This window comes from Nerophis lumbriciformis, linkage group LG01 (genome assembly GCF_033978685.3).
Source record: "Nerophis lumbriciformis linkage group LG01, RoL_Nlum_v2.1, whole genome shotgun sequence".
Taxonomy (NCBI): Eukaryota; Metazoa; Chordata; class Actinopteri; order Syngnathiformes; family Syngnathidae; genus Nerophis; species Nerophis lumbriciformis.
The window spans coordinates 67012501-67033250 of NC_084548.2; the positions used below are offsets into that span (position 1 = coordinate 67012501).

General features: G+C 39.0%; 1 protein-coding gene across 1 annotated transcript in view; it reads left to right on the forward strand.

Annotated features, from left to right (window-relative positions):
• dpm1 (dolichyl-phosphate mannosyltransferase subunit 1, catalytic) overlaps window positions 1-20750 on the forward strand; it is a 29152-nt gene continuing 8402 nt past the window's right edge. The window contains exons 1-8 of the mRNA XM_061924686.1: window positions 1-173; window positions 8314-8413; window positions 8490-8523; window positions 8613-8689; window positions 8780-8805; window positions 13030-13125; window positions 13195-13263; window positions 19359-19473. Coding sequence (XP_061780670.1) covers window positions 43-173; window positions 8314-8413; window positions 8490-8523; window positions 8613-8689; window positions 8780-8805; window positions 13030-13125; window positions 13195-13263; window positions 19359-19473 — 648 coding nt within the window. The 5' untranslated portion in view covers window positions 1-42. The remainder of the gene's footprint in view (window positions 174-8313; window positions 8414-8489; window positions 8524-8612; window positions 8690-8779; window positions 8806-13029; window positions 13126-13194; window positions 13264-19358; window positions 19474-20750) is intronic.

Below are 20750 nucleotides of genomic sequence, written 5' to 3' on the forward strand. Positions count from 1 at the left end.
TTTAGCCAACTAGCCGCATACAGTGTAGCTAGCAGCGTCGCCATGGCGAGCAGGAAAAGTTCGCACTCTAAAAGAAACGACGGGGACAAATATTCAGTATTGTTGCCCACTTACAACGAAAGGGAAAACATTTCTTTGATCGTGTGGCTTTTGGTGAAATATTTCGATGAAAGGTGAGTTTAGTACACCTCGCTTGGCTAACGCTGTTAGCTTAAACCAGGCAGTGATGAGGTGTCACTTAATTTAGCTCAGAACATGTTTGAGAATTGTATTTTTTATAGGTAAGTAGGTCTTTATTGTCATTGCACAAGTACAAATAAACTTTGTTTTTTAGTACAAACCCGTTCGAGATTAGACAAACAAACAGTGTACACTTTACAGGGTTACAGAACAGGAACGCCGTAAAAGATGGGGAAAAAGGTAAACACTGGGGAAGGATGAGTATAAAAATACAATCTAGACTGGGCTCAGTGTTTCCCACAGGACAGGCATCTATTTGTGGTGGTGTGGTCGGGGGAGGGGGGTGGCGGCGGCAGCGGCGATGACCAAGAAGAACGCGGAGTTATTTTATGTACATATTTAGCTCATTAAAATTACAGACAGGAAGGCGAGAAACACTTTATTTCAACAGACTCTGGCGCCGTACCTGTCGTCAAAACTCCAAAGACCGACTGCACAGTTGCGCTAACAAAATAAGAGTCTCAGAAAGCTGGCGTGCACAAGCTATCAAGCTACGGAGTTTGCCGACAATGTATTTCTTGTAAAGTGTATACAAAGGAGTACAGAAACTAGACAAATAAGATGCCAAAAACCAACCACTTTATGTGGTATTGGACAGAAAGGAGGACTTTTTTTCTCCTCCATTCGAAAATGCGGACGTTATCAGCACCACTGTCTGATTACAATCAATGCAAGTCATCAGAATCAGGTAATACACCAACTTATATTGTATTCTTGTCTTCATGAAATAAAGGAATCTATATGTGTTAAACATGCTTGTATTATCTTTAAACACCTTTAACTTGTTAACAATATTAACTATATGTGTTAAACATACTTGTATTATCATTAAACACCTTTAATTTATTAACAATATTAACTATATGTGTTAAACATGCTTGTATTATCTTTAAACACCTTTAACTTGTTAACAATATTAACTATATGTGTTAAACATGCTTGTATTATCATTTAACACCTTTAACTTGTTAACAAAAACATATATTTCATAAATAAGTAAATATAAATTATATATATGAATGAGGTAGAGCCCCACGACTTGATCAATTGAAAAGTAGCTCGCCTGCAGAAAAAGTGTGAGCAACCCTGAGTTACACCCATCTGAACAGGTCAGCCACCTGTTTAAAGCCCGATCACAGTTGAAATCTTGAAATGAAGGGCCTTTAATGGCCAAAACATTAACCTGGACAACATTTTAACAGCTGGTTGGCTCAGATTTTATTCTTTTTATTGCATTCACATTAAAGCTGAAACGACGCGTCGACGTAGTCGACGTCATCGGTTACGTAAATACGTCGACGTCGTTTTTATGCGTCGACGCGTCCCTAATTTACGTCACACTGCCGTCATGGCGGAGCGCAAAGCAGACGATGCGAGCGGTGCGAGCGAGGGGAAAAAAGCACGCCAAAAGTCGTCAAAAGTGTGGGAGTATTTCAATAAACAGCCTTATAATGTTGTAGCGGCGAACAGCTGTCTCGTCAGCTGACTCGCGAGCTCGCAACCGTGGCTGTTTAGCAACCAGCCAAACCCCACTTAATAAAATTATATTTTATCTTAGAGCACATCCGCATCCCTATTACCTAGGCAACCCCAGGAAATGTATATAATTCGGCATTATTTCGGCCAGTCGGCTTATATGATCAGAGCCGATCAGTTTACGTTCACGCGCAGGTATAACGCGGGGCGCTCCCGTCTCATCTGTTGGGGCACGAGCCCAGTAATTAGACAGCTTTGTCAAATCAAGGAGTACAAAAGACGCCAGCGCAGAGTGGAAAAAGGTTTAGTTCATTACAGATAACCAAGAGTTGTGCCAAAAGTATGTAAGATTTAATATTTCTCTTCGTGGGTGTGGCGCACTTGTTGCGCTGGTGAGATGGGTGGGTGGGGGGTGGGGGGGGGGGAGTTGTGTGCATGTAGCGTGCTTAGTCTGGGGGCTAAATACACACAGTGTGTTATGTAACTGTTGTTTAGTGTTGATATTCTTTGCTTAGTTTGATAAATGTTGGAGCAGTTTGCTTCATCAGGAGGGTGAAGTCGCTCAACTTCAAGTGTTGGATTTAACTGTGTTGGATCATTGGCTGCTGGTGAGGCAATAGAAAAAGGGGCATTTTTCTACCAGTAGACAGCGTTTAAGATTGAGTGTTTCACTGCTAAATTAATAATATATTTATATTGAATATGGATTTTAAATATGTATCTAAATAGGTGGTTAATTGGTTAGGTATTTATGTATTTGCATATTGGGTTTTCTGCTGCATTTATCTATTGTGTTTCTGGGTTTAAATGTATTTTATATGTATCTTGGTGCATTTATGTTGAGACAATTTATTTAAAATCTGTTTTAACTTAAAGGGAAAAGATGTGTCCATTTTCTTGCACTTGTTTAATGGTTAAGAGTTTGATAGCCTAATTAATAATTGTAAATTATGGTATTGATAATTGATTGATTTTTTACAGCATGTTTATCTTGTGGTGTTTTGTCCTTAAAGGTTTTTCACCTACTAAAGAAGCTAAAGGCTACTAAAGACAGCTAATGACAGCTAAAGAAACTAAAGTCTACTAACACTGCTAAAGACTGCTAAAAAGACTAAAGAAGAAAAAAGAAGCTGTTTCTTCGTTGGAAAAACTGTTGCAAACTAAAGGAAAATAAAAGGAATAAGTAACTACGGTCTGGTCTTTTGAGTGAAATCCAGAAGCCACATTCAGCATTGGTACATCCCTTCAAGTGTGGGATAAGCACCGCGAAAAAAGCAAAACACTTGACAGTTGTTGTATGCACACTGTGTCGAGCGGAAATGGCCTATCATAGCAGCACAACGGCTATGAAGGAACATTTGAAAAGAAAGCACCCGACAGCGTTCTTGCCATCACCATCAACTAGTCAATCGTCCGCGTGAGTATACGTTGTCATCATTACACAAAAACATGAATGTGTCATTTGTATCTGCGTTGTAAATTCATAAACTAAAACACTGTTTCGCTCTGAGGCGCATTTGGCGTGCCTGTTCAGTGTTTACAAAGACGCGCTCCTCTTTAACGCTAACGTTAACTAGTTGTGCAAATACCTTTTACAACATTAACAGTTACATATACTATGTACAAACCAACAATTAACTTTCACTTTAATCATACTATCATTGTTGTGTTATTAAGCAAAATAAGCAATACTTTTACTTTTGTTGAAATGTTTACACTGTTACAGAATATTTCCTTTTGCACTTTTTTGTATTGGATGTTTATCTTTATTTTTGCACATTTGAAAGCAAAATAAGCAATACTTTTACTTTTGAAATGCTTATACTATTGCAGAATATTAAGATTTGCACTGGATGTTTACTTTTATATTTGCACATTAAAAAGCAAATAAGCTACTTTTAATTTTGTTAAATGTTAAAAGTTTTAAATGTTTACATTGTTACAGAATATTTTGTCATGTTGTTGTCAATGTTGACTGAGTGGCCATACTTTTTTTTTTGTAAATAAAAGTCATGCCTTTTGAAAAAACTGGCCAACATTTATTTTTTCATCTTCATTTTAAATTAAAAAAATAATCGGTAAAAGGAAAAATAATCTATAGATTAATCGAAAAAAATAATCTATAGATTAACCGATTAATCGGAAAAAATAATCTATAGATTAATCGATAGAAAAATAATCGTTAGCTGCAGCCTTAATTCACATGCTGCAGTGGACAGTGGACAATTTAGCTTAATTATTAATGCAGTATCTGAAGCACTGTCTCCACGTGTGTTTATTGACAACAGGGTTATAACCTGGACACGTCAGCTCGTCGGTATGAAAACAGGTGACTGTTATTACGTGCGTCTGCCCCGGCCCCCGAGTCAAACAGCGGCGGTGTTAATGAAGCAGCGTCAGGCTGCTCACCGTCAGTGAAACGCTCGGTGAAATCGCGGATTAACGTTAAATATATGACGAGCCGCGAGCGATGCAGCTATAACCTATATTACCCTCGTATTTTCATCCCGTCGGTCCGTTCTTCTTCTTCTTCTTCTTCTTCTTCTTCTGGCCCACCAGGTGAATTAAGTGCTATTGGCGGAGTTACAATGCATAGTAGGCTACCGCCACCTACTGCACCGGAGTTGTAACTACAAGGTACATTCACAGACAGAGTCCCATTGCTTTTATGAGCGGTTGAGCGAGTCAAAAGCCGAAAAATCCATTTGTGGCGGACGTAATTCTTTCGTGGCGGACCGCCACAAATAAATGAATGTGTGGGAAACACTGTGGGCTCTTAAGGGGGCCTAGTCTGGAGTGGGGGAAAAACCTCCATAGCAAAGCACATATACATATTACAACATACAACTGGAGACTTGCAACAGACTTAGACTTCCTTTTTATTGTCATTCAAATTTGAACTTTACAGCACAGATAAGAACGAAATTCCGTTACATAAGCTCATGGTAGTGCAGGATAAAAAAAAGCAATAAGGTGCATATATAAATAAATAAATAGGTTACTGCACAGATAAATATATTGCACTTTTTCACATGCGTCCACGTTTATGGATGTATGTTATATTGTCTTTTTTATTCCAGCGAGTTAATCCATTTTGGGGGGAGTTGAGGGGATAATTTAATTATGATGCATTCAAGAGTCTTACGGCCTGAGGGAAGAAGCTTCGGAGGCTGCGGAACCTCTTTCTAGAGTCCAGCAGTGAAAACAGTCCTTGGTGGGGGTGGGAGGAGTCTTTGCAGATTTTCTGAGCCCTGGTCAGGCAGCGGCTTTTTGCGATCTCCTGGATAGGAGGAAGAGGAGTCCTGATGATCTTTTCCGCCGCTCCTCACCACGCTCTGGAGAGACTTCCAGTCTGAGGCATTGCAGGCTCCAGTCCAGATAAGGTCATTTAAAAAAATAATAGAATAAGATAAATAAATTAAAAACATTTTCTTGAATAAAAAAGAAAGTAAAACAATATAAAAACAGTTACATAGAAACTAGTAATTAATGAAAATGAGTAAAATTAACTGTTAAAGGTTAGTACTATTAGTGGACCAGCAGCACGCACAATCATGTGTGCTTACGGACTGTATCCCTTGCAGACTGTATTGATATATATTGATATATAATGTAGGAACCAGAATATTAATAACAGAAAGAAACAAGGGGAGGGAGTTTTTTTGGGTTGGTGCACTAATTGTAAGTGCATCTTGTGTTTTTTATGTTGATTTAATTTTTTAAAAAAAACAAAAAACGATACCGATAATTAAAAACACGATACTGATAATGGCAGCACGGTGGAAGAGGGGTTAGTGCATCTGCCTCACAATACGAAGGTCCTGAGTAGTCTTGGGTTCAATCCCGGGCTCGGGATCTTTCTGTGTGGAGTTTGCATGTCCTCCCCGTGACTGCGTGGGTTCCCTCCGGGTACTCCGGCTTCCTCCCACTTCCAAAGACATGCACCTGGGGATAAGTTGATTGGCAACACTAAAATTGGCCCTAGTGTGTGGATGTGAGTGTGAATGTTGTCTGTCTATCTGTGTTGGCCCTGCGATGAGGTGGCGACTTGTCCAGGGTGTACCCCGCCTTCCGCCCGATTGTAGCAGAGATAGGCTCCAGCGCCCCCCGCGACCCCAAAGGGAATAAGCGGTAGGAAATGGATGGATGGATACTGATAATTTCCGATATTATCGGACATCTCTAATTACAACATACAACTGGAGACTTGCAACAGAGGGGAGGGAGTGGGGACTACGGTGGCAGGCTGCAGCTCTTCAGGCGCTGCCCATTCGTCCATCACCCCTAAGGGATTCACATAAAGGGCGCTCGATAGCCATGTGTGTTGTACTCAATGGTTAACTGGACATCTTTATGTGCTCGACGCCTCAATCATTGGTATGTGTTCATCTACAAAACCATTCTGGGTATCACTCCATCTTATCTGTCTTGTCTTTTAACAAAGTACCACAAGGAAGTCACAATCTTCGTTCAATGAATGTTCTGCAATTTGTCGTCCCCAAAGTAAGAACTGAACTGGGCAACTAAGCATTTAGGTTTTCAGCACCAAAGGCTTGGAATAACCTACAATCGAATCTTCAACTTCAAACCCTTGTTACATTAAATGAGTTTAAAGCTTCTGTGAAAGGATTGCAGTCTACCTTGTCTGTATGCACATGTGTCATGTGAGCAAGTTTTAATGTTGTAAATTTGATGTTTTATGTGTTGTTTACTGTTTTTAATGTAACCTTGCTGCTGCCCTCTTGGCCAGGTCTCCCTTGGAAAAGAGATCTTTGATCTCAATGGGATTTTACTTGGTTAAATAAAGGCTAAATAAATAAAAAAGATAGGGGGTGGGGTATGTGTGTGTGGCTTATATTTTTCGTGGATGCATGTGTGTGTGTGTAAGCCTGCCACGTGTTTCTGTTCCGCGGCCTTGATGTCGTGCAGCCGCTAGTCAGTCCAAAGTAAACAACAACGGGTGTGTGTCCATGAGGGGAGTTTGTCGTGTCTTCACCGCACTGTCCTTCGGAAGAGTCTCGAAGCAATCCAAGTTAGAATGTTTTGTATGCGAGTGGAAATAAAATTTGCTTTTCACTCTAAATTGTCTATGACTGGTCCTCAAATTCATCCTGCAGGGTAGACAGTCGGATGTTATCCAAATCGCAAAGTGTCCAAAGTTCTTCCCGCATCCTCCAATGATTTGTGGCAGCTTTGGGGTACTTTGAACTTCCAATTTGTGGACCAACCAGAGCAACGCTTACTCTAATCAGCAGATGTTCTGTTGTCATAATTCCTAATAAGTGATATCTCGACTGAAGGGTCTCCGGTCACGCGGCACTCCTTTTCCGCCCAGGAACCCGTCGTGTGTCCGGCAACAACCGCAGGTTCCCCCAAACCCAAGATCTTGTCAATTTCGTTGAGGCCAGTTAAATAGTTCCAATGTTTAGATTTGGAGAGCAGTGCAAAAAGAGGCAACAAGAACGTTAAGACAAGACAAAGAAGCAAGCAGGGGAGGAAAGGGGAGCGTCCGCCCTCGATGAGTGCCAGTGGGAAAAGACATATAACATGTATCTTATCCTACTAGAGATGCGCGGTTTGCGGACACAACCACGGAGTCCGCGGATTATCCGCGGATTATCCGCGGGTCGGGCGGTTGAAATTAAAAAAAAAATTTGATTTTATCCGCGGGTCGGGTCGGGCGGTTGAAATAAAAAAAAATTAGATTTTAAATAGATTCAGGCGGGTGGCAGTTAAACCAATTCGGAAATATATATACATAGTTAAATGTTGTTACCCACATACGAAAAACGAGCAGGCACCTGCAGCATGCCACAACAGAAGAAGAAAAAAAAAAAGAGATGGCAACGCCGGCAGCACGTGGTACGCGACAAACTAAAAAAGGGAATACTAAAGACCAGGGGGAAAAAAAGGCCAGAAAAGTTCAGCGTGGACTCGTTTTTATGAGGTTGTAAATCAGGATGATAGTAATGCTGGCTACGTGATTTGCAAGAGCTGCGACGCTGTTTATGTCTACGACAGTCACAAAACCGCGCGGGACATCTAACATGGTGCATCACATTTGTGCAAAACCCCGAACCTCCACAAACACCCTGAGCATGAGCAGTTTCGTCCGCCGTGATCCCAGAAGAGTGCCACAGGATGTTAAAACAAGGCTTACAGATGCATGTGTGAATGCAGCTGCCTGCAGCATTTTGAGTGGCGCGAGCGCGCTTGGAGGTGCGCTCAGCGCGGCTCCCAGATGATTGCGCACTGGTGTGCGTCTGGGCCGTGACAGCGTGGCACGTATTGAATGTCTCTGCTGCATTGGATCAGTCTCCTTTCTTTAACAGGCAAAAGCTTTATAACCTCACTAATGCCTTGCATCCTCTATATTAGATATATAACAACGGGCGGGTCGCGGATGGCGGGCGGGTGCGGTTTTGATTAAATGTTAGTTCGGGTGCATGGCGGATGGTGGACGACTTTTGTGATGCGGTTGCGGATTAAATAATTGCCTATCCGCGCATCTCTATATCCTACGTATTTCGTATAATATCAAAATAACATTTTAGCATGCCAATTTAACTAACTAATTGTTTTGTCTTGAATTACCAGTGGTTACAAATACGAGATTATCATCATCGACGACGGAAGCCCAGACGGGACACTGGAGGTGGCGAAACAACTGAAAACAATTTATGGAGAGGACAAAATTGTACGTTTCTCATTTTGTCTTAATTATTTCATGTGTTTGTTGAATTTAACGTACACATTCTTATTTCATGTGCAAGCTTCTACGACCAAGACCGTCGAAGTTAGGCCTGGGTGAGTTCAAAAGTGTCAACATAATAAACACTTAACGTGTATCAGTGTGAAATATTAATGGACACTTTTTACATAATAATAATATTAAGGGACTGCTTACATCCATGGTATGAAGCACGCCACTGGAAACTTCATCATCATCATGGATGCTGATCTCTCCCATCATGTGAGTATCTACAAACGAGGAAAACATTTTCATTTGTATTGCAATATAATCCGAAGAGTTTTCATTACATTGAAATGTTTTTCTTGTCAGCCCAAATTCATTCCGGAGTTTATCGAGTAAGTCCTTCATTTCTTTGTCACTTATTATTTAGGATGGACCTGTAGAAATATAAAATATATATCATTATGTCAGCAACTAGATGCAGCATGCTAGAAGTTAGCATCTTCTTGTATTGTACCTACTCTTATTTAGGGGTGTAACGGTACACAAAAAATTCGGTTCGGTACTTACCTCGGTTTAGAAGTCACGGTTCGGTTCATTTTCGGTACAGTAAGAAAATGTAATGTAAAAAATTGTAAATCCAAGACCTCAACCGACTGTCATGGAATAGATATGGTAACGATAAAAAAGGTTATACAAGAAATTTCAGAACCTCTGACATATATCACCAATGTATCATTTTTAACCGGCAAATTCCCTGATATAATGAAAATTGCAAAAGTTGTACCAATTTATAAGAATGGAGACGTACACCAGTTTACTAACTACAGACCAGTTTCATTACTTCCACAATTCTCCAAAATCATGGAAAAATTATTCAATAGTCGATTAGATTTATTTATTAACAAAAGTGGGACGCTTGTGGAGAACCAATATGGATTCCGAGCAAATATCTCAACATCAATAGCATTAACCAAAATAACAGAGGAAATTACCAATGCAAGCAATAGATGGTAAAGAATGTGCGGCCGCAGTATTCATGGACTTAACAAAAGCATTTGACACAATTAATCATGATATTTTAATACGAAAATTAGAACAATATGGCATCAGAGGTTTGGTATTGAATTGGGTAAGAAGTTATTTAACCAACAGGAAGCAATATGTGAAGATGTGTGAAAATATGTCAACACGGCTAGATATATCCTGTGGTGTACCCCAGGGATCAATACTGGGACCAAGATTGTTCAATCTTTATATAAACGACATTTGTAAGGTTACGAAGGACTTAAAGTTGGTTTTATTTGCGGACGACACAACTGCTTTCTGTTCAGGAGAGAGCACACAGAAGATAATACAAATTAAAGCTGTAAGCAGCGTTTTTCGGGCCCGCGTATTTGGCAGGTGCTAGTCCTAAGTGTCCCAATACTTTTGTCTACTTTTAGTCTGAAGTGTCCCAAGACTTTTGTCTAGTGTACCTACCTTGTCTGCATTGTGTGGGCACGTTGGTGCTTCCTGCTTTTAAGCAGCCATCTTAAAAAAACAGCATTGCAGGAGCATCAGTGCAGCGGGTCTTTGAAGGGTCATAAAATCAAAACCGGAGCAGGTATTAAAAATCCCATCTATACTTTTAATCACAAGGGTTTTATCTCTCACCTGTGTTAGTTTGAAGGCGAAACGACAAACGCGCTCAGAGGAGATAGATTTTGAAGGAAGGTGACCGGTTTTAACAAAAATGTAGTTTTGAAGGGGGAATAGAAAACTTCCTGTTGATTTTTGCTGGGGGTTGTCAATTTATGAAATGTAGGTCTAAGTGAGACCTACATAGAGACTTTTGTTTCATGTCTCTCCGACCTTCCCAGTGGGAGTTACAGGCAGTTCTGTAATTTTTTTCATCCGAGGAGCAGTTTTTTGTGCGTTTTATTAAAAAATTGCTGTAGAGCACAATTTTTAGATTTGGGGTTAGGTTTTTTCATTAGATCACAGTTTTAGCCAGTCCTGATGTGTGTGTTAAGTTCGGTGAGTTTTGAAGCATGTTAAGGGGGTCAAATTACAGCTCAAAAAGGCAAAAGTGACTGTTTTTAGTACTTTTTTGTCTTGAAGGGGGAATTGCCAACTTCCTGTTGATTTTAGCCCGAGAATGTACCATTATGAAAGTTAGGTCTGAGTCAGACCTACATAGAGGATTTTGTTTCATGTATTTCCGACCTTCGTAGTGGGAGTTACAGGCAGTCTAGTTGTTTTTTCTTCCTAGGGGGCGCTAGAGCGCAATTTTGATTTTTGCAGTTTTTTGTTTTTTTTATTAAAAGACAATTTTCGCAGGTCCTGATGTGTGGGTCAAATATGGTGAGTTTTGAAGCATGTTAAGTGGGTCAAATTAGTGCTCGAAGAGGCGGCGGAAGAATAATAAAGAATAAAACGAACGAAAAACAATAGGTCCTTATGTCCCATTGCATAAGGACTCCCTGTGGGAGTCCTTTTGCAATGGGCCATTGCGGGCCCTAATAATAACAGAAGAAATGAACAAATTAAAAAGATGGTTTGACAAAAACAGACTATCTTTGAATCTCAGTAAAACTAAAATAATGCTATTTGGTAATAGTAGAAAAGAGCATCATACACAAATACAAATAGACGGAGTAGACATAGAAAGGGTAAAAGAAACTAGATTTTTGGGAGTATTAATAGATGATCAAATGAACTGGAAATCTCATATACAAAACATACAACATAAGGTGGCAAAAAACATTTCAATAATGAATAAAGCAAAATATGTCCTGGGCCAAAAATCACTTCATATTCTCTACTGCTCGCTAGTGTTACCATATCTGAGTTATTGTGCAGAAATATGGGGAAATAATTACAAATGTGCGCTACATTCGTTAATTGTGTTACAAAAAAGATCAGTTAGAATAATACATAATGTTGGATATAAAGAACATACAAACCCTTTATTTATTAAGTCAAAAATATTAAAGTTCGGTGATTTGGTAAAATGATGTACAAAGCAAACTATAACCTGCTACCAAAGAATGTATAACAATTCTTCTCAACTAAAGAGGAGAAATATAACCTTAGAGGAAAAAAATAATTTAAAACATTTATATGCACGTACAACACTTAGAACTTTTAGCATATCAGTATGTGGAATTAAATTATGGAATGGATTAAGTAAAGAAGTAAAAAATTGTACTGATATGATCCAGTTTAAGAGGTTGTTCAAAATAATAGTGCTTACAGAGTACAAAGAAGAAGAATTATGAGAAATACTTTCAACCTTATTGGAAATAAGATATTCTTCATCTCAGTATGTTAATAATGACTGAATTAATTAATTAATTACATATTACAAAACTGTTTGTATACTAATTCATAGATGTTATTTTATTATATAAAAAGGTCAGTAAATGATTCTATACATTTGTAAACGCTTTGAAGTGGGAAAGGGGTAGGATTAAATAAGCTTTGCTTCTTCCTACTCCTTTTCGGGCATGATGTAAAATGAAATGATATGAAATTGTGTGATGTATTATGATGTAAGTGTGTTCATGTTCGAAATAAACTAAAGAAAGAAAGAAAACAACAAAATATAAATTTTTTGGTTATTTATTTACCAAATTTGTAAACAATGGCTTTATCCTTTTAACATTGGGAACATTATAATAATTCTGCCCACGTTAATCAACATTAAACTGCCTCAAGTTGTTGCTCAGGTTAAATAAAATGACAAAACTTTTCTTCTACATATAAAAAGTGCAACATGAAACAGTTTCAAGTCAACTCATCATGCTTAATTTATTACAGCATTTGCGATTTTTATTATGCAAATGTTATATTTGTATCAACATGTGATAGCAGGGACCCTGCCATTCAAAACTAGGCTGCTCCATTACTAATGATTCATGTAACTATAGCTGAAAAAATAGTACAATAGCAATAGGAGAGACTATTCATCCCTGAACACCATGGAGTTCATGTAGGCTTAATGATGCACTTACGGTACATTATTATATCAACTATCAGAGACAGAAACTCTTCATTTAACATAATGTCCCTTTTTGCTGCTTCAACACAGGTCAATCAACACAGAAAAAGGTCAAGTGAAATAACAGACAGACAGGGCTTTGCTGTCCGTAACACACACACACACCGCAAAATGAGCTAACGTTACGCTAAAAGCTAATTAGCCTTCACCTCAAGCCAGGACTGCGAGCGAGCTGAAGCTGCCGTTTATGTTTCTAGAACGTCAACGGGCTCATAGTGATGTTACTAGTAGATTGACTGGGAGGTGTTTATCATTTGGGGAGAGTCCGCTGCCTGATGATTACCTGCTAAACGCTAAGCACTGACGACATGCGCTCTGAATACGCACTGCTGATTGGCTGTTACCGCTGAGTGTGTAACCAATCAGATGGTTGTGTGGGTGGGACAATTCTGCGTGCTGCAGATTACAGACATAGACAGGCAGAACGAAGCGGAATATGTTCGTGTGGAAACTCGTTCGGTACACCTCCGAACCGAACTGAAACCCCCGTACCGAAACGGTTCAATACAAATACCGTTACACCCCTACTCTTGTTACACCTTTATTGTGTTACTCCTAATGTTTTTATGTCCAGGAAGCAGAAAGAAGGCGATTACGATTTAGTGTCTGGCACTCGTTACCGAGGAAACGGCGGTGTCTACGGTTGGGACCTGCGTAGGAAGCTCATCAGGTAGCATGAACAAACAGTATAACCAAAATACAGACGGTTCCTGGGCTGTCATTTTGATTTTTCTCTCAGCCGAGGTGCCAACTTCCTGACTCAAGTGATGCTGAGGCCGGGCGCTTCGGACCTCACGGGCAGCTTCAGGTCAGTTGTATTAGCCGCAATGTGCACGTTTACTTATTTACGTTAAACTCCAGCTTTACAGATGCCGCGTCATTTCATAGTGCACAGTAGTACATAAAACTATTGCGCTAGGGTGTAACGGTACGTGTATTTGTATTGAACCGTTTCGGTACGGAGGGGTCGGTTCAGTTCGGAGGTGTACCGAACGAGTTTCCACACGAACATATTAAAGGGGAACATTATCACAATTTCAGAAGGGTTAAAACCATTAAAAATCAGTTCCCAGTGGCTTATTTTATTTTTCGAAGTTTTTTTCAAAATTTTACCCATCACGCAATATCCCTAAAAACAGCTTCAAAGTGCCTGATTTTAACCATCGTTATATACACCCGTCCATTTTCCTGTGACGTCACATAGTGATGCCAACACAAACAAACATGGCGGATAGAACAGCAAGATATAGCGACATTAGCTCGGATTCAGACTCAGATTTCAGCGGCTTAAGCGATTCAAACAGATGACGCATGTATTGAAACGGATGGTTGTAGTGTGGAGGCAGGTAGCGAAAACGAAATTGAAGAAGAAACTGAAGCTATTGAGCCATATCGGTTTGAACCGTATGCAAGCGAAACCGACGAAAGCGACACGACAGCCAGCGACACGGGAGAAAGCGAGGACGAATTCGGCGATCGCCTTCTAACCAACGATTGGTATGTGTTTGTTTGGCATTAAAGGAAACTAACAACTATGAACTAGGTTTACAGCATATGAAATACATTTGGCAACAACATGCACTTTGAGAGTGCAGACAGCCCCTTTCAGGCGCGCTAAGAACATATATTTTTCTACGATTTCAGCACTCAGGTTAACCATACCTAAATAGACACAAAATACTGCATTACACAAGACTACCCGAATGTACTCGAATGATTGAAAAAAATAAATGTTTTTAAGCTAAATTATTGGTAAACACAGTTTATGTATAATAATTTACGTAAAACCGCGAGTAATGAATAAAGTTTTCATCAATTAATATATTCTGTAGACATACCCTCATCCGCTCTCTTTTCCTGAAAGCTGATCTGTCCAGTTTTGGAGTTGATGTGAGCATCTGCTTTGAGTGTCGCAGGATATCCACACATTTCGGGAGAACATCCGCACCGTAACACAACATAAACACAACAGAACAAATACCCAGAACCCCTTGCAGCACTAACTCTTCCGGGACGCTACAATATACACCCCCCTAACCCCCCACCTCAACGCCACCCCCCCAACACCGCCCACCTCAACCTCAACACTGCCCCCCAACCCCGCCCACCTCAACCTCCTCATGCTCTCTCAGGGAGAGCATGTCCCAAATTCCAAGCTGCTGTTTTGAGGCATGTTAAAAAAAATAATGCACATTGTGACTTCAATAATAAATATGGCAGTGCCATGTTGGCATTTTTTTTTCCATAACTTGAGTTGATTTATTTTGGAAAACCTTGTTACATTGTTTAATACATCCAGCGGGGCATCACAACAAAATTAGGCATAATAATGTGTTAAGTCCACGACTGTATATATCGGTATCGGTTGATATCGGTATCGGTAATTAAGAGTTGGACAATATCGGATATAGGCAAAAAAGCCATTATCGGACATCTGTAATCATGATACTATCCTTGGTATTGACTCAACCGATTTTACAATTGGAGTGTCACACTGGGGCAAACATAGCTGAGCTTTTAAAAGCAGCTATTACTGATTGGAAGTGCGCCTTAAGTGCCTTGCGCACACTTTAACCCTCGCAACCCACCGCAGGGTTTCCCGCGTCACCCGTTTACTCGGGCAGGTTAGACTGGCTGTTTTTTTTGTTGTTGTTTTTTCAAATCGGTATCCAACAGCTACTGCAGTGTTAATGTCCAAGCAGAAGCAGCGACAGCTGCCATCACAGCAGTTCATCATAGTCGTTAAGGCACAACAGAAGAGCACTTTAAAGAAAATGCCAGCTCGTTAGCCACAGCCGAGGGATCAGGAAAAAACAATCATTGATACACTTGACAGCTGCTGAAGACCTTGTGAAGCTGCTGCACCCTTTTAAAGACAGCAACCACAGTCTTGTGTGGGTGGAAAAGTCCTGCGGGTTCTGTCATGGTTCCACTGAAGAGCATGATTGAACAGAGGAAAGAGGTTTAACACTTTAAAAAAAAAAAACATGTTCAGCTCATGCAGGCAAACTTGGAAAACGTTTCAGGATGCACTCGCATTGCTTTGTCATTTTAAAATGAAGTCTGTTTGTCCACTCATATTTTTTTATCAATGTACCGTATTTTTCGGACTATAAGTCGCAGTTTTTTTCCTAGTTTGGCCGGGGGTGCGACTTATGTGTGAAATTATTAACACATTACCGTAAAATATCAAATAATATTATTTAGCTCATTCACGTAAGAGACTAGAGCAGGGGTCGGCAACCCAAAATGTTGAAAGAGCCATATTGGACCAAAAATACAAAAACAAATCTGTCTGGAGCCGCTAAAAATTAAAAGCCATATTACATACAGATAGTGTGTCATGAGATATACATTGAATTAAGATGACTTAAAGGAAACTAAATGACCTCAAATATACCTACAAACGCCGCGCCTGGGAATCATTTTTGGTGATTTAACCCCCAATTCCAACCCTTGATGCTGAGTGCCAAGCAGGGAAGAATGCTGGTATGAGCTTTTAAACATAACCCGTTAACTGCTGCCAATCAAATGGTGAATAAGATACTCTTTAGGGTTCATATGTTTGTAAATCTGACTGTGATGAAGTCAGTGCCTCACCAGCAATCAACCTCACCGCACGTCACTGACATATAGCTAGCCTAAATAGCATGTTAGCATCGATTAGCTTGCAGTCATGCAGTGACCAAATATGTCTGATTAGCACTCCACACAAGTCAATAACATCAACAAAACTCACCTTTGTGCATTCATGCACAATGTTAAAAGTTTGGTGGACAAAATGAGACAGAAAAAGAAGTGGCATAAAACACATACTTGCCAACCATCCCGAATTTTCCGGGAGACTCCCGAAATTCCGCGCCTCTCCCGAAAACCTCCCGGGACAAATATTCTCCCGAAAATCTCCCGCTTTTCAGCCGGAGCTGGAGGCCACGCCCCCTCCAGCTCCATGCGGACCTGAGTGAGGACAGCCTTTTTTCACGACGGGAGGACAACAAACAGGGTGACAAGAACTAAATCATCCAGACTAGAGATAAATTGTATTATTATGTTTATCTTACCTACAAATAAATATATTTGTTAATTTAAAAAAAAAACTAAATACATTTTTACTATATTTTGCTAAAAACATCAAAATTAATTGTATTTTTATTTGTATTTTTTCTGACTCCTTATTACATCCAGCCATAGAATTATACATTTAAATAAACATATTTGAAATAATTAATTTTAAATGATCATAATAATTAGTTTAAAATTACCATATCTAATTATTAAAATAATTGCTTGTTTATCAACAACTTTAGCATTTTATTCATTACATTTTGAAGCTCTCAGAAGGCAAGTTATGTTATATTAAGATTTATTTATGCAAGTTTGAAGTATCAATTATCTAAACACAGTTTTGTTTGCATATTTTCAGGATGTAAATATTATATATGTATATAAATATATATGTGTGTATGGAATGCTTGACTTGGTGAATTCTAGCTGTCAATATACTCCTCCCCTCTTAACCACGCCCCCCACCCCCCCACCTACCGAAATCGGAGGTCTCAAGGTTGGCAAGTATGATAAAATACGTCCTAGAAAGTCGGAGAAAGTTATATATGTAAACAAACTACGGTGAGTTCAAGGACCGCCAAAATTAGTAGGCCATAACGGCGCTCGCCAAATAACCGAATCAGTGAGGCATGTTTAATATAAACAGTGTGCTTTATAACAATTAGGGAGGTTTGCGTCATGTTTGTCCTTCTACGGAAACCATATTAAAACAATTTTTCATACATTTTTGAAAAAGCTCCAGAGAGCCACTAGGGCGGCGCTAAAGAGCCGCATGCGGCTCTAGAGCCGCGGGTTGCCGACCGCCGAACTAGACGTATAAGATTTCATGGGATTTAGCGATTAGGAGTGACAGATTGTTTGGTAAACGTATAGCATGTTCTAAATGTTATAATTATTTGAATGACTCTTACCATAATATGTTACGTTAACATACCAGGCACGTTCTCAGTTGGTTATTTATGCCTCATATAACGTACACTTATTCAGCCTGTTGTTCACTATTCTTTATTTATTTTAAATTGCCTTTCAAATATCTATTCTTGGTGTTGGCTTTTATCAAATACATTTCCCCAAAAAATGCGACTTATACTCCAGTGCGACTTATATATGTTTTTTTCCTTCTTTATTATGCATTTTCGGCCGGTGCGACTTATACTCCGGAGCGACTTATACTCCGGAGCGACTTATAGTCCGAAAAATACGGTAGTTTTCTTAATAGTAGGGCTGTCAAATGATTACCCTATTTTCCAGACTATGAAGCGCCCTGGTATATAAGCCACACCCACTAAATTTGAGAAGAAAAAAATATTTTTCCATATAATAGCCGCACCAGACTATAAGCCGCAGATATATACGTTGTGAAATTAGTTATTTACTCAGAAACATTTTGTAAATGTTTATTTACACACCTTAATTGTTTCCAAACGGTGTCTGTAACACAGCAGTAAAACGGATAATCAAACAGAACAGAAGTCACCATCATGGCCCCACTAGCTCTCCAATCAGCTAAACAGACTTAATAACTACACGGTGACGTTTTGGTGATTTTACGAAACTGAAACAATACAAAAAGAATGGCGTTTTAACTTATGGCCGTTAGCGAAGAAAAATCCATAAATCAGCCACACCGTATTATAAGCCGCAGCGTTCAAAGCATTGGAAAAGAAAAATTCATAGTCTGTAAATTATGGTACACAATTGCCTCTGCATTTACATAAATTTTTTACATGCACCTTAAGAAAAACTGTAGATTTTACGGTAATATAAAAACAACTGGCAGCTTGGTTACCAGAATTTTATTTATAGCATATTACAGTAAATAGAAAAACTGTAAATATGGCCGCTTTTTACAGTAAAATTCTGGCGACTGAGCTGACCGTTTTTACAGTGTACCATTTTTTACAGCTTGTTTATTATCATATTTTAGAATGTATGATGTCATAACATTAGTTGCATTCCTAGATAATATTAAAGTTGAAAAGTTATGCAATTGCATGCAGTACATGTCTTTTTTTCTGTCAAAATGGAAATCACGAATACATTGACAAAATACTTAATTGACTCATATTATTTCCAGGCTTTCGCGGGCCACATAAAATGGTGTGTTGGGCCAGATTTGGCCCCCGGGCCTTAAGTTTTACACCTGTGCCCAAACAATAACACCTTTTCAGTGTCTCTGTCGGTGTATTATGACAACTATGTGTTGAATACAAAACACTATGGCCATTAGCGGAAAAAAAATCCATAAATCAGCCACACCGTATTATAAGCCGCAGCATACAAAGCATTGGAAAATACTTATAGTCTGTAAAATATGGTACACAATTGCCTCTGCATTTACATATATTTTTTACCTGCACCTTAAAAAAATGTTTAGATTTTACGGTAAAACAAAAAAACTGGCAGCTTAGTTAACAGAATTTAACCTTAAATTTATGGGGGGTTTTATAGCATATTAAAAACTGTAATACTGGTATACCACTGTTTTTTTACAGTAAAATTCTGGCGACTGAGCTGACAATTTTAACAGTGTACAATTTGATCAATAGATTGTTTTATATCGTAACTTCAGGCAGATATTTAAGTTGTTTTTTTTGGAATGTATGATGTCATATTTATTGCATTCCTAGATAATAATAAAGTTTAAAATATATGAAATTGCATGCAGTACATGTCTTTTTTTCTGCCAAAATGGAAAGAACGAATACATTGAGAAAACATACGCATATTATTTCCAGGCTTTGACACCTGTGCCATATGATTTGGGATTTATTGTCATCTTTGGCATTATTGCAGTATTTGAGAATATCTTGTGTTGTTGTTTTGCACGTCTGTCAGACTGTACAAGAAGGACGTCCTGGAGAGTCTGGTTGAACGCTGCGTGTCCAAAGGTTACGTCTTTCAAATGGAGATGATTGTCCGAGCCAGACAGCTCAACTACACCATTGGAGAGGTGACACACACACACACACGCGCGCACACACACACACACACACACACTGTAAGCACCCAAAGCAGCCAATTTAGTTGATACTTCTGCATGATACGTTTATTTGATTGTGTGGCTTCATAGAAGACATTGGTTGCCATGTAAACAGCCTTAATACGTATCTAGAAGTAGTAATACTTACAGTTCTATTTTCTATGTATGCAATTTTGAAAAAGTATTAACAAGAAATGCAGCTCATGAAAAAGAAACCTATTTTTGGTTCAAGTTTAAAATATATAAAACATAGGATGAATCTAACTTTAAAAACAACAGTATTTTATGTCATATTTATAAAGGTTGGAACCACTTAACCTTGTGTTGGATTTGAAATTTTAAAAAGTTTTTTTATCTGGTGTAAAATGGGAATTTAATGTTGGATAAACGTCATATTTTAGTGTAAAAGAATAGTCCTGTCATTATGTCAACTTCATATGTTTCTGCCATATTGTTAACAAACTGGAGGTAAAATGTAATATTTATTTTGATAAATCAAGTTCTAATTGAATAAAATGTCATATTTTTGTTATTTCCTGTTGCGCCCCACAGTATAAAGAAAACACACACACACACACACACACACACACACACTCGCAGCCACGTCTATAAATAGTATAATTTCTCTATATAATTCTTATAAGTTCACCTGTTTATAACATTGTATCCTTATTAACATTAAATAAAATAAAAAAGAAAGTAGTATGGATAAACCAGGGGTGCTCATTACGTCGATCGCGAGCTACCGGTCGATCTCGGAGGGTGTGTCAGTCGATCACCAGCCAGGCATTAAAAAATTAGTCCTAAAAATGAGCGATCATAAATCTTCACTATGACGTCACTTTCGTCACTTGATTGGCATTCACGGCACCCGAGGGTCTTCTGAGATGACGCTGGCTGCTGCCAGCTCATTCAAATTACCGACTGGAAGGCGAGAAACACTTTATTTCAACAGACTCTGGCGCCGTACCTGTCGTCAAAACTCCAAAGACCGACTGCACAGTTGCGCTAACAAAACAAGAGTCTCAGAAAGCTGGCGTGCACAAGCTAGCAAGCTACGGAGTTTGCCGACAATGTATTTCTTGTAAAGTGTATACAAAGGAGTACGGAAGCTGGACAAATAAGATGCCAAAAACCAACCACTTTCATGTGGTATTGGACAGAAAGGAGGACTTTTTTCTCCTCCATTCGAAAATGCGGACGTTTTTAGCACCACTGTCTGATTCCAATCAATGCAAGTCATCAGA